This window comes from Myotis daubentonii, chromosome 12 (assembly GCF_963259705.1).
Source record: "Myotis daubentonii chromosome 12, mMyoDau2.1, whole genome shotgun sequence".
Classification (NCBI taxonomy): Eukaryota; Metazoa; Chordata; class Mammalia; order Chiroptera; family Vespertilionidae; genus Myotis; species Myotis daubentonii.
This window is the reverse complement of record NC_081851.1, coordinates 50,528,416-50,542,436: the sequence shown is the minus strand read 5'-3', so window position 1 is coordinate 50,542,436 and position 14,021 is coordinate 50,528,416. Positions and strand designations below refer to the sequence as shown.

The following is a 14,021-nucleotide window of genomic DNA, read 5'->3' as shown; positions in this document are numbered from 1 at the left end:
TCTTACTTTTCATGAATTTCTTACCTTACTACCATGGCCCTACTTGCTAAAATTCAAATTTTATGTTAGACTAGAGGCCTGGTGCACAAATTAGTGCATGGGTGGGGTCCCTCGGCGTGGTGTGTGGGGATTGGGCCAAAACCGGCAGTCAAATGCCACCTGCCGCTCCTGCCTGCTGCTCCCACTCATCCCGGCCCCGCTGCACGCTCATCCCGGCCCCGCTGCACATGCCGCAGGCTCGTGCCCAATCAGTCCCGGTCAAGAGAGGCTCATGCCCCCAAAGTGGCACCAGCCAGCCGTGAGCCCTGCATCCCAAGGGGGGTAGAGGGGGCCTAGACCTAAATGCCCTCCGGGCGGGCAGTGGGACACCCTTGCCAGCCTGGGATCCAGATCCGTCCTGCTGACATTCACACCACTTGTCAGGAACCATCTGGTGGCTGCTTTTATATTGTTTCTTCCTTGCAGTGTCTAGGGAGGGGAAGCGGCCATCAACCTCCTGGAAGAGGCCAACTTCCAGGAGGCTGACGGTCCGTCAGTGCCTGGCCCATTCTCCCGAGATTGGACCTGCAGGACTACTGAAGGAGGGAGTGGCTGCTGCCAGGCTGGTGGGCCGCCAGAACGGGTCAGTCAGCTGAGCGGCACTCCCACTGTGGGAGCGCACTGACCACCAGGGAGAAGCTCCTGCGTTGAGCGTCTGCCCCCTGGTGGTCAGTGCACATCATAGAGACCAGATGACCAGTCGTTCTGTCATTCAGTTGTTCAGTCATTCGGTCACTCGGGCTTTTTATATATATAGATATTTTATGATCTAATCAATTATTTCAAACTTCATTATAGAAAATATAAACTTGTATCAAGACATTTTTTCCTTCTTAAAGTACAAACTAAAGTTTTATTTTTCTATTTAATAAGAATTTTTTTAAATGGCAAGTAACATGAAATGAACAGTATTTTCATCAGGATGTTCTGCTAAAACATCCTATTCTCTGAAAAAGAATATAAGCTCTTTAAATACTGAGGCAGATTTATAAAGAAAATGGTTGATAAGCAGAGAATAAAGGAAATCATTAAAATGGGAAGTTTTTAGATTGCTGTAAACTTACCTCCAGCAGTCAACTGGAGATAAAGAACTAGTCTACTTTTCTAAATTAAAAATGAAACTAGAGATCATGAAAGCCAGTAAATCCTCTCTCTTTCTGGGGAAAGAAAGTGAGGGCTATGCCAAAGTGCATTCTTTCTCTCTGATACTTTTCCTTATGTAAGGTAGGCCCAAGATGATAATAGTATTGAAGAACTTACTACATCATAGAACTTACCTTACAGGTATTCTATGGAGGAAATCATCAGTGACAAATAGAATTCTCAAATTTGAGAATAAATGAGGACAAATTCCCAAGAGAGTTTTGGTTTCAATTTAAAGCTCAGAATATAATTGTACCTAAGATGTATGTTTAAATAAACAATCAAGAATTAAGAAAAATACCAAATTTTAAAAACCTAAATATTGTGTTAAAATGTTTAAATGTTTTAAACTTAATGTGTTTAATTTTTTTAAATGGGTTGGAAAAACACTCTTAGAGGAGGCACAAACATGCCTACAAATATCTTTAAGGAAATGGTAAAATACCATGCCACCTAGTGGCATAATAACCGAATTGCACAATATGTTCTATGCAAACAAACTGACAATTTCACTATTGTTTTTTAAATTAAATAATACTAACAATAGCTATGAAGTTATACTTGTAGAATTATGACTCTAAAGACTTTAAGCATATATTTTAAAAATCCATTCAGTGCCAATTTATATTTAGCTGCTGGCTGTATAACCAGATTATTAGCTTCCAAGATTCCTGGAACCCCAATTTCAGAGTTCCAACCATATTTTAGTCTCTCTCCAGAAAATACCCCATATTTCATGAGAACTTTTGGTTACCAAGAAGAGTAATATAAGTAGGAAAAAGTACTGGTTTGGACCTGAGATTAGATAAACAGAAGTCTAATCAAAGGGTTGAAGATGGGAGAACTGTCCTGAACAAACAAAAGAACTACTGGACTCCAAGAGAGGTCACAAACTCAAAAGCTTTCTGGGATCAAGGAGATAAGCTAAGTTCGTTGAATAAAGCTATCAGATAGTCAACTAAAGATGCCTTGGATAAAACTAAAGAACAGCAGAAGAGTATGGGCTTGCGAAATCAAGGGGAAGACAGACACCCTGAGAAAGCTGCTGGGGTCGCCCCGTTTCCAGCCACTGTGCCTGCCTTACACTAGGAAAGTCCATGATTAAGAGGAATTGGGGATGGCATGGGGATCAGATGTGGGGGGTGGACATAGTCAATTAGCAGTTTGGTAGAGAAGAGAATAGCAAGGATTTTGTCTGGAGGTAACAGGTCTGGCCCAGAAGACACATTCCTTATTACCGTCTAATCATGAGATCATTTGTATTTTCCATTTTTAACACTTACTCTGTATGGCCCATTTGTGCAGCTGCATGAATAGGTAACTGCCAACTGTCTTCGTTACAGTAGAGGTTAGGATCTGCCCCACTGGACAGCAAAAGCTCCACACATTCTGTGTGGCCCTCTTGAGCAGCAATGAATAAGGGAGTAGCTTTATCCAAGGCTTGACAATTGACATTTGCACCTAATACAAAATAAAACATTTAACAGATGATCGTCATTTATGGGGTAAAAAAGAACATAATAAACATAAATTTCAAAGCAGCTTTCCTAAAAGGGTTTCATAGTACAGATGGCCTTTGAACAAGACAGGTTTGAACTGCTCGAGTCCAATTACATGCAGAGTTTTTTCCATCTTATAAACAGATGACATAATGCCACAATATCAATAAATACAATACTGTATGGGCAATGTATTTTCTCTTTTGATTTTAATAGCATTTCCTTTCTCTAGCTTAGTTTATTGTAAGGATACAGTATATATAATGCATAAAAGAAAAAAGATGTATTAATCAACAGTTAATGTTATCATTTAGGTTGTCAGCCAACAGTAGGCTATTAGTAGTAAGTTTTGAGAGAGTCAAAGTTATATGCAGACTTTCAACTGTGCATAGAGAGAAGTTAGAGCCCTCAATCCCCACAATGGTCAAGGATCAACTGTACAACTAGTTTCCTCCTCTCAGTGGATACTGTTTTATAAACATACTAGAGGCCCAGTGCATGAAATTCGTGTGTCCCTCACGACCGTGTGTCTCTCAGCCCAGCCTGCACCCTCTCCAATCTGTGACCCCTGTGGGATCGGGCCTAAACAAGCAGTCGGACATCCCTCTCATAATCCAGGACTGCTGGCTCCCAACTGCTCGCCTGCCTGCCTGCCTGATTGCCCCTAACCACTTCTGCCTGCCAGCCTGATCGACGCCTAACTCCTCCCCTGCCAGCCTGATCGACGCCTAACTCCTCCCCTGCTGGCCCAATTGCCCCTAACTGACCTCCCCTGCCAGCCTGGTCAGCCCTAACTGCCCTCCCTTGCCAGCCTGGTTGCCCCTAACTGCCCTCCCCTGCAGGCCTGGTCCCCCCCAAATGCCCTCCTCTGCCGGCCTGGTCACTCCTAACTGCCCTCCCCTGCAGGCCTGATCACCCCCAACTGCCCTCCCCTGCTGGCCATCTTGTGGCAGCCATCTTTGACCATGGGGGCGGCCATCTTGTGTTGGAGTGATGGTCAATTTGCATATTACCTCTTTATTACATATAACTAGAGGCCCGGTGCACAAAAATTTGTGCACTCAGGGGGGAGGGGGAGTCCCTCAGCCTGGCCTGTGCCCTCTCACAGTCTGGGACCCCCCAGGGGATGACCACCTGCTGGCTTAGGCCCGCTCCCCTGGAGGACTGGGCCTAAGATGGCAATAAGACATCCCTCTGGCAGACCGGAAGCCCTAGGGGGATGTCCACTTGCCAGTGGGGAGCAAGCCTAAACTGCAGTCGGACATCCTTAGCGCTGCTGAGGAGGCAGGAGAGGCTCCCACCACCACTGCTGTACTGGCAGCCATCAGCCTGGCTTGTGGCTGAGCAGAGCTCCTCCAATGTGAGAGCGTCCTGACCACCAGAGGGCAGCTCCTGCATTGAGCGTCTGCCCCCTGGTGGTCAGTGTGTGTCATAGTGACCAGTCATTCCCAGTCCTTCTGCTGTTAGGGTCAGTTTGCATATTACCCTTTTACTATATAGGATAGAGGCCTGGTGCACGGGTGGGGGCCGGCTGGTTTGCCCTGAAGGTTGTCCCGGATCAGGGTGTGGGTCCCACCTGGGTGCCTGACCAGCCTGGATGAGGGGATGATGGCTATTTGCAGCTGGACACACCCCCTTCAGGGTGGGGGTCCCCACTGGGGTTCCTGGCCAGTCTGGGTGAGGGGTTGAGGGCCGTTTTCAGGCTTGCGGGTGACTGAAGCTCCCAACCTCTCCTTTTTTTCTTTTTTTTTTTTATTCTGGGATTTATTTACCTTCTATGGTTGTCACTGGAACTGAGAGTCGGCTTTAGCTCTGAGGCTCGGCTCGAGCTCTGAGACCTCGGCTGCTGAAAGCAGGTATCTGGGCTTTGTTTGGCTTCTATAATTGAAACACTGTTGCAGCTCCAGCTCTGAGGCCCAGCTGGCTGAAAGCAGGTATCTGAGTTTGTTTAGCTTTTATAACTGCAACATTATTTCTTAGAGTGCAGCTCAGAGGCCGGCAGCGGCAGGTGGGGAACCTTGGCTTCCTCCATCACTGGAGCAAGCAAGCCTCCTGTTCGCTTCAGCTGCCTGGCTGCCGGCCACCATCTTGGTTGGCAGTTAATTTGCATATCTCACTGATTAGCCAATGGGAATTGTGTCGGAGCTATGGTTAATTACCATGTTTGTCTATTATTAGATAGGATATTATATAGGATTCATTTACCTAACTTGTTGGTAATCATGTAAATTGTTTTTGCTTTTATTTTGGCAAGAAAACAAGTTATTAATATTTTAGAATTCATTTTTACATTAAAACAAAATTCTTAGCAAAGGATTCATTTCATCCCAATTCCTCCTCCAACAAGCACTCTGTGGTTCCAATAAATAATCATTTAAAAAGGTAAAAGGCAAACCATCAAATATGGATAACATTTCTGATAATTGCTGAAAAAGGTAAGAGAAAAACCTAAATTATGAGCCTTTGTAGATGTCACTAATCAATTCAGGCTAAGCTATATTTTAAAAAAAAATTGCCCAGCCAGTGTGGCTTAATGTTGATTACCAACCCATGAACCATGAGGTCACAGTTCATTTCCTAGTCAGGGAGCATGCCCAGGTTTCGGGCTTGATTCCCAGTAGGAGGTGTGCAGGAGGTAGCCCATCAATAATTTTCTCTCATCATTGTTGTTTCTATCTCTCTCTCCCTCTCCCTTCTTCTCTCTGAACTCAATAAAAACATATTTTCTTTAAAAATTCCAGTAGAATTTAAGGCTATGCCTTAAAACTAATATTGACTATTATATTCTCTTTCTTTATGACCAATGCATGTCAGAGCCTACAATAAAAAGGTCTTTTTAAATGATTTTCTGAGCTGATATTTTTAAAAATATATTTTATTGATTTTTTACAGAGAGGAAGGGAGGGGGATAGAGAGGTAGAAACATCGATGAGAGAGAAACATCGATCAGCTGCCTCCTGCACACCCCTTACTGGGGATGTGCCTGCAACCAAGGTACATCCCTTGACTGGAATCGAACCTGGGACCCTTCAGTCCACAGGACAATGCTCTATCCACTGAGCTAAACCGGTCAGGGCCTGAGCTGATTTTTAAAAAGCATAAATCTAATAGATTATTTGGATACCAGTATATAAAGATATGAAGTTGAAAGTGATCTCAATATTTGTAGAGGTTTTGAAAATAGCCACTTCCCCAAACTTTTCTCATTGACAATTAACATGTTAAATATGCTACCTATGATATTATTACATAACTAGAGGCCCGGTGCACAAAAATTTGTGCACTCGGGGGGGGGAGGGGGTGTCCCTCAGCCTGGCCTGTGCCCTCTCGCAGTCTGGGACCCCTCGGGAGATAACGACCTGCTGGCTTAGGCCTGCTCCCGGGTGGCAGAGGGCAGGCCCAATCCCTAGGTGCAGCCCCTGGTCGGGCTCAGAGCAGGGCTGATTGGGGAGTTGGGGCGCCGCCCCCTGTCACACTCAAGGCAGGGTCGATGGGGAGGTTGTGGAGCAACCCCCTGTCACACACAGAGCAGGGCCAATACGGGGGTTGGGGCGCTGCCCCCTGTCACACACAGAGCAGGGCCCATCAGGGGGGTTGGGGCTCTGTACCCTGTCACGCACAGAGCAGGGCCCATCAGGGGGTTGGGGTGCTGCCCTCTATCACCCACAGAGCAGGGCAGATCAGGGGGTTGGGGCGCCGCCACTCTCACACTCAGGGCAGGGCTGATGGGGAGGTTATGACTCTACCCCGTCACACACACAGCAGGGCCCGTGGGGGAGGGGGAGCTCCCCCCTATCAGGCACAGAGCAGGGTGGATAGGGAGGTTGTGGCCCCGCCCCCTGTCACACACAGAGCCGCAGGGCGATCAGGGGGTTTGGGTGCTGCCCCGTCATGCTGATTCCAGTGCCGGGAGGCCTCACGGCTCCGCTGATCCCGGTTCTGGGAGGCATATTACCCTTTTACTATATAGGGTAGAGGCCTGGTGCACGGGTGGGGGCCGGCTGGTTTGCCCTGAAGGGTGGCCTGGATCAGGGTGGGGGTCCCCACTGGGGTGCCTGGCCAGTCTGGGTGAGGGGCTGAGGGCTGTTTTCAGGCTGGGGGTGACTGAACTCCCAAACGCTCCTTTTTTCCTTTTTTTTTTTTTTTTTTTAATTCTGGGCCAGCTTTAGCTTGAGGCTTGGCTCCAGCTCTTAGGCCTCCGGCTGAAAGTAGGTTTCTGGCCTTTGCTTACAATGTTGCGATTCTGCTGGCTGAAGTTGGGCGTATTTGTTACAATGTTTCTTAAACTGCCCGCTCAGAGGCAGCGGCAGGCGGGGAACTTTGGTTTCCTCCGTCACTGAGGCAACCAAGCCTCATGTTAGTTTCAAGCTGCCTGGCTGCCGGCCGCCATCTTGGCTGACAGTTAATTTGCATAACTCGCTGATTAGCCAATGAAAAGGGTATCGGTCGTACGCCAATTACCATGTTTCTCTTTTATTAGATAGGATAGTGAGAATTTTTAAATTTCTGAAATGTATCTCAGTGGGAAAACCATTATCATCAAAGGGAAAGAACTATTTTTTATCCATAAATACACCTTTAATAAACTAAGGTCATGAGATAGGTAAAAACTATGCAAAACATACATGAATTTATGAAACCTTCAGAAATTTCAACTGAACATTCAACATGTGTAGACAAGTAGAATCTTAATACAAGGTGATGCTAAACCTACTGTCAGCCTCAGAAAGCAATGGACACCAATACTGAGAAAAGACTAAGTCAAGAAAGAAGTCTACTTAACTTTCTTTTTTAAGCAATGTTTCATTTTGATTGACAATTTCAAAGTGTCAGGAAAAATAAGGAACCGGTCCCTGTGAGATTATAGGTAGAAAACTTAGAAAAAATGGCCCCCAATTCACTAATAGAAAAGTCATATCAAGGGATTAGAAACATAAATAGTTATATTATAAACATACCTACATACCCTTTCAACTTGCTGTTCATAACTACTCAAAGAGAAGAAAAAAAGAACAAAGCAAAACAATAGGTGCTTAGCAACCTAGGAGACAGGCTTGGCATGAGGAAAGTCATTAAGGTGCCGTTTAACCTATTTTATTCTAAATCTTAGTTATACACTAATAATGGAATTTATTATGGGCCTGGGAGCCATAAAATGAACAGGACAGTCCTCAGAGAGAACATGTAGAAGAAGAAGGAAAATGAGAGTCAGAAGGGCTGGGTCCAACTCCTAATTCTGCCAAGAAATGCTTTCTAGATCTTGGGCAAGACACTTACACACTCAGGGCCTGAAATTCTTAATCTAAAAACACATGTTTACATAAATGATTGGGGGGGGGGGTGGAGAGAACTCATGGACATGGACAACAGTGTGGTAATGGTGGGGTGGGGTGGAGTGGGGTGAGTGGAGGTGGAAGAGGGCATAGAGGGGATAAATGGTGATAGAAAAAAATAAAAATAAATGATTTTGGAGATTCCGTTCAACTATAAGATTTATAGATTCATATCTGTAACAGATATCTTAATTTGGCACTAAATGAATATTTATTTTGTTTCCTACTTCAACTTGAGTATTTGAAGATTTGTAAAGAGAAAATACAAATAAGAAAACACACAGTTAAAATTCATGTCTAAATAAGCTTTGTGCCCTAGCCAGTTTTGCTCAGTGGATAGAGCATCTGCCTGTGGACTGATGGGTCCTGGGTTCAATTCCAGTTGAGGGCACATGCCCGGGTTGCAGGCTCGATCCCCAGTAAGGGGCGTGCAGGAGGTGGCCGATCAATGATTCTCTCTCATCATTGATGTTTTGATCTCTCTCTTCCTCTCTCTTTGTCTCTGAAAAAAATAAAAATAAAAATGAATAAAAAATAAAAATAAATAAGCTTTGTTTTGTATATTTGGAGGTAATTTATTAAAAGCCAAGGTATTATAGAAGGTATATGAAAAGCACAAGGTATTTTTTAACATTTATATTTAATGTAATTTTTTTTAAACTTTTTAATTTGTCTGATGGCAAAACTGGTATATTTCCCTTGTGCTCTAACTATGGTGCTTTGTCAGGTTAGCACTCTTGAGGGAAAAGTGGTATTTGGAGAAATGTAAAAGCCATACATAACAAATGTTTCTGGTCACAGAAGTGTCACACAGAGTAAGAATGCCACCCCAACTCCATCTTCTCTGACAATGCTGAATATATAATGGTTGTCAAGGAGAAACCTTCAGCAGGTTTATGTTGCTATTAACACAATAAAGTATAAACATACTTAGAAGTAAACCCATTTAAATAATCATACAATTGATCAAAACATACAACTCAAAGGCTTAATATACAAAATAGCTACATAATAAATTAATATTAATATAGTCTTCTACCGGAGGAAGTTGTAACTGCTCAGGTCCCTATAAGAAAGGACAGCCCCATGATTCAGCTTCCAATAAACCTGCTTCAGTGATAGATCATTATGTTCCTCCTCAGATAAATTAGAAACTGTACATTGCATTATGTTAGTAATAGACACTAAGTAATCAGGCTTATAAATCAACTTGTAGCCCTGGCCAGTGTTTTTCAGTGGTTGGAGCATCGGACATGCACTGAAGGGTTTCGGGTTCAATTCCCAGTCAAGGGCACGTACCCAGTTCCAGGTTCGATCCCAGCTTCAATGGGGGCACATGCGGGAGGCAACCAATTGATGTGTCTCTCTATACATCAATGTTTCTCCCTCTCCCCCCGCCCCATTGTCTCTTTTTAAAAAAAATGGAAAAAAAATATCCTTGGGTGAGGATTATCATAAATAAATAAATAAATAAATAAATAAACAAACAAACAAACAAACAAACAAACAAATAACCAAACAAACTTGTATGTACTCTTATTTACCACTAACATAAAACCATAAATTTCACAACCTGATTTGCATCTGGTCAAGAATTCTTCCTCCTAGGAAGACATACTATTAAAACTCGTGATCTTTAAAGTGCAAAGGCTAATGGATTAATCTTACCTGATGAAATAAGTATGCTCAAACTTCCTAGCTTGCCATACTGAGCGGCCACAAATAAAGGCGTGATTCCAAAGTCATCCTGGCATTCCTTACTTGCTCCTCTTTTAAGAAGCAATTTTATGATCTCAGTATTTTCCTAAAGCACAGATTCATATTTTAAATAAGAGAAAACAAAGAAAATAGAAGGTATCTCTTTTCTTATTGTTGTGTTTTGTTCAGTTTGTTTTTTATCCTCTATAAAGGAAAACCTTTTTTTAGAAAGTTGGATGGGAAGGAAGTCTTAAACTATCAGATTATTCTATACCTTCACAAACCCATTAAACATTAAATAGATGAAACACTGATCTCTAGGAATTATAATCCTTATAAAATCCTGCAAAAATAGCTTTCTAGCCCTAACACTAAGGAGCTATTGTAGTTTCTAAACACATTGCTATACATAGAATAAGTCATTGCTCCTTATCAATTTATATCCCAAGTGTTCTGATGGTCTCTTAACTATGTTATCAACATTTGAAACCTTAGATAATCCCTGTCACCCAAAGCTACTGATACTACTATAGCAGTTGGTTTATTCAGAATGATCATTAGCATTTAGACTGCCTTTTCTGTACTGCACTAACCATCATAAATCACAGACAAGTGGGAAGTAAAAATTGTATAGAACTGTCATTTTAAAAGGGTAAAACACACAATTTACATGAAGATGAAATAATAAATTCAGAAGTTACCTGAAAAGTAGCCTGGTGCAGGGCATTCCATCCACACATAGAATGGGATCCATTAACATTTGCTCCGTATCGAAGCAACAGCCTTAACACATCCATCCGTCCATTTTCAACAGCTGCAAGATAGCAGTCAAAAAAAATTACTGTCAGTAGAAAGTCATGTTTGTAGGGCTGGACACTTTGGTGATATTCTCATCATTTATTCACCTCAAAACTCACAATGCTGTGACTATTCCTATCAACAAATCAAAACACATAATCCCTATGCAACGCCAAAACATTTATCACAATTGTCTTAGGCCAAACCCATTAAAATATACATCCTTTCTGTGCACATACAAATTATTTCCAGTTATATTTTAAAAGTTAGAGTAAATGGAAGCAAGAAGCAAACATTTATTCTGTCTAATAATGAAGACAATATGTTTCCATTTTGTTAAAATGCTATTGAGGAGAGAACGGGATGAACAGGTCAGGAGATATAGTCTCACAAGGATTGAAAGGTTTCCTATCATTACCATTTGATCACCAATGACAAAAGTTACTGACAGTTGAAGGAGCAATAGTGCAAGTTCTGCATCTTAGATATTTTTTACATAAACAGCAATTATATTGTTAAAATTGAAAATACAGAAAAACTTTGCTTATTTGAACTAAAAGGGGATTCTAGATAAACTGAAGAGTGTTGCTAAAGAACTACACTTTACTCTAGTAACTGAAACTAATGACTCCCACTTTGGAAAACAGTATGGAGGTTCCTCCAGAAATTAAGAATAGAGCTACGATAAGACCCAGCAATCCTCTTCCTGGGATCTATCTGAAAATTTTGAAAATGTTTATTCGTAAGGATATATAAACTCCTATGTTCATTGCAGCATTATGCACAGTAGCCAAGACACAGAAACAACCTAAGTATCTTTTGATGAATGATTAAAGAGGATGTGGTTCATACACACAACAGAATACTACTCAGCCAATAAGAAAAGATGAAATTCTGCCATGTGTAACAACATGGATGGATCTTGAGGCAGTATCATGCTAAGTAAAATAAATAAGATGGAAAAGAACAAGAACCATGTGATTTCACTCATATGCAGGATATAAAACAGAGAGCAGCAAACACAGATAGTCTACAGATGAGTAGTTACCAGAGGGGGGCAGGATAAAGAGTTTAAGGGGCAAAATTTTGGTGATGATGGGAGACTCGACTTTGAGTGGTGAGCACATAATGCAATATCCAGATGATGTATTATTATTGAATTGTACATTTGAAACTATGCAATGTTACTAATCAATGTCACCCCAATACACTTAATTTAAAAAATAAATTTAAAAAAAATAATAATAGAGAAACCAAGATGGCGGCATAGATAAACACCGAAATTGCTGCCTCCTACAACAACTTCACAAATACAACAAAAAGACAAAACAGACATCATCCAGAACTACAGGAAGGCTGGCTGAGTGGAAATTCTACAACTAGAAGGAAAGAGAAAAGCACACTGAGAGTCAGGAGCTGCGGAAGTAAAGTGCAAAGGTACGGAGGCTCGAGAGAGCGCACGCATGGAAAGGGGCTGGTACCTGAGGACGAGGCTGTCTTTTTGAATCGGGAGGGAGTCACAAGCTCCCGACTGCTCTGAACTCCAGTTCTGGGAAGTCTCTGGGGACCCAGGACTCATATGGGGAGAAACTGGACTGTCTGGCAGCGGGCAGAACTTGGAACTCAAGGGCGGCTTTCCCTCAGAGGTGCTTGCAGCAATTAAATTACCCGGACACTGAGACGCTCGGCCCCTTAGGGCAGGGCTGAGGATCTGCCATAGCTGCTTGCTCCGCCCTGTTGATTCCTTGGGACCCCGCCTCACCCAGGCTGCGGCAGAAGCTTTTGCATATGAATGCCCCGGCCCTTTGCAACCTGAAAATTACCTAACAAATTGCAGCTGGGCCAGACAGACCCAGAACTTCCAAGAGAAGGCCCAAGGCCCCACCGCAGCTTGCATTGCTTCACAGCTGGGCCGCATCTGGGCACCTCCAAACTCCAAAAAAGGAAGGGGAATCTGCAGATCTTTTCATAGCTCCTGCTGGGTAAACTCAGGCAGAGACTAAATTAGCACCTCCTTAGATCCAAGAGCCAGTGTACCCAGTGGTCAGAGGGGGACCATCCAGATTACAACTCCTCAGATCCATAAGGGACACACTCAAGGGGCAGACTCAGTGAGCACCAAAGCCCCACTGAAGCAAGTCTTGCCCCAGAAGGGTGTCTTCAGCACAGAAGTTCTCCCACTGCAGACACAGCTGATTCTCACTGCCAATTGGTCTGGAGGTCAATTCCTCCCAGTGATCCTACAACAATCAAAGCATAACTACAATAAGACTGTGCACAAAGCCCACAAGGGGGTGCACCAAGAGTGTCCACCTCAGGTAACTGGGGAGGCTGAGCCACTGGGCCCTACAGGACACCTAGCACACAGAACCACTCTACCAACACAGGGAAGCATAAAAAATGCGAAGACAAAGAAACAGGACACAAATGACAGAAATGCAGGAAAGCAAACGACTGGATATAGAGTTCAAGGCCACGTTTATAAGGTTTTTCAAGAATTTTATGGAAACCGCTGATAAATTTAGTGAGACCCTGGAGGATATGAAAAAAGACCAACTAGAAATTAAGCATACACTGACTGAAATAAAGAATAATATACAGAGATCCAACAGCAGACAAGAGGATCCCAAGAATCAAGTCAAAGATTTGAAATACGAAGAAACAAAAAAGACCCAACTGAAGAAGCAAAAAGAAAAAAGAATCCAAAAATATGAAGATAGTGTAAGGAGCCTCTGGGACAACTTCAAGCGTACCAACATCCGAATTATAGGGGTGCCAGAAGATGAGAGAGAGCAAGATATTGAAAACCTATTTGAAGAAACAATGACAGAAAACTTCCCCTACCTGGTGAAAGAAATAGACTTACAAGTCCAGGAAGCGCAGAGAACCCCAAGCAAAAGGAACCCAAAGAGGACCACACCAAGACACATCATAATTAAAATGCCAAGAGCAAAAGACAAAGAGAGAATCTTAAAAGCAGCAAGAGAAAGACAGTCAGTTACCTACAAGAGAGTACCCATACAACTGTCAGCTGATTTCTCAACAGAAACCATGCAGGCCAGAAGAGAGTGGCAAGAAATATTCAAAGTGATGAATAGCAAGAACCTACAACCAAGATTACTTTATCCAGCAAAGCTATCATTCAGAATTGAAGGTCAGATAAAGAGCTTCACAGATAAGAAAAAGCTAGAGGAGTTCATCACCACCAAACCAGCATTATATGAAATGCTGAAAGGTATTCTTTAAGAAGAGGAAGAAGAAAAAGGAACTCTTACCATTTGCCACAGCATGGATGTAACTAGAGAGAGCATTATGCTAAGTGAAATAAGCCAGTCAGAGAAGGATAAATACCACATGATCTCACTCATTTGTGGAATATAATGAACAACATAAACTGATGAACAAGGACTGATCCAGAGACGGAGAGGCATTGATTGGACTGTCGGGCCTTGGAGGGAAGGTAGGGGAGGGTGGAGGTAAGGGGGAAAGATCAACCAAAGGACTTATATGC

General features: G+C 42.8%; 1 protein-coding gene across 9 annotated transcripts in view; it reads right to left on the bottom strand.

Moving 5' to 3' along the window:
- Positions 1-14,021, bottom strand: part of ASB3 (ankyrin repeat and SOCS box containing 3) — an 81,940-nt gene that overhangs the window by 19,839 nt on the left and 48,080 nt on the right. For all 9 annotated transcript variants that reach the window (XM_059659849.1, XM_059659850.1, XM_059659843.1 and 6 more), the window contains 3 exons: positions 10,414-10,526; positions 9,683-9,818; positions 2,466-2,643 (listed from right to left, as the gene is read on the bottom strand). In XM_059659849.1, the coding sequence (XP_059515832.1) occupies positions 2,466-2,643; positions 9,683-9,818; positions 10,414-10,526 (427 nt within the window). The remainder of the gene's footprint in view (positions 1-2,465; positions 2,644-9,682; positions 9,819-10,413; positions 10,527-14,021) is intronic.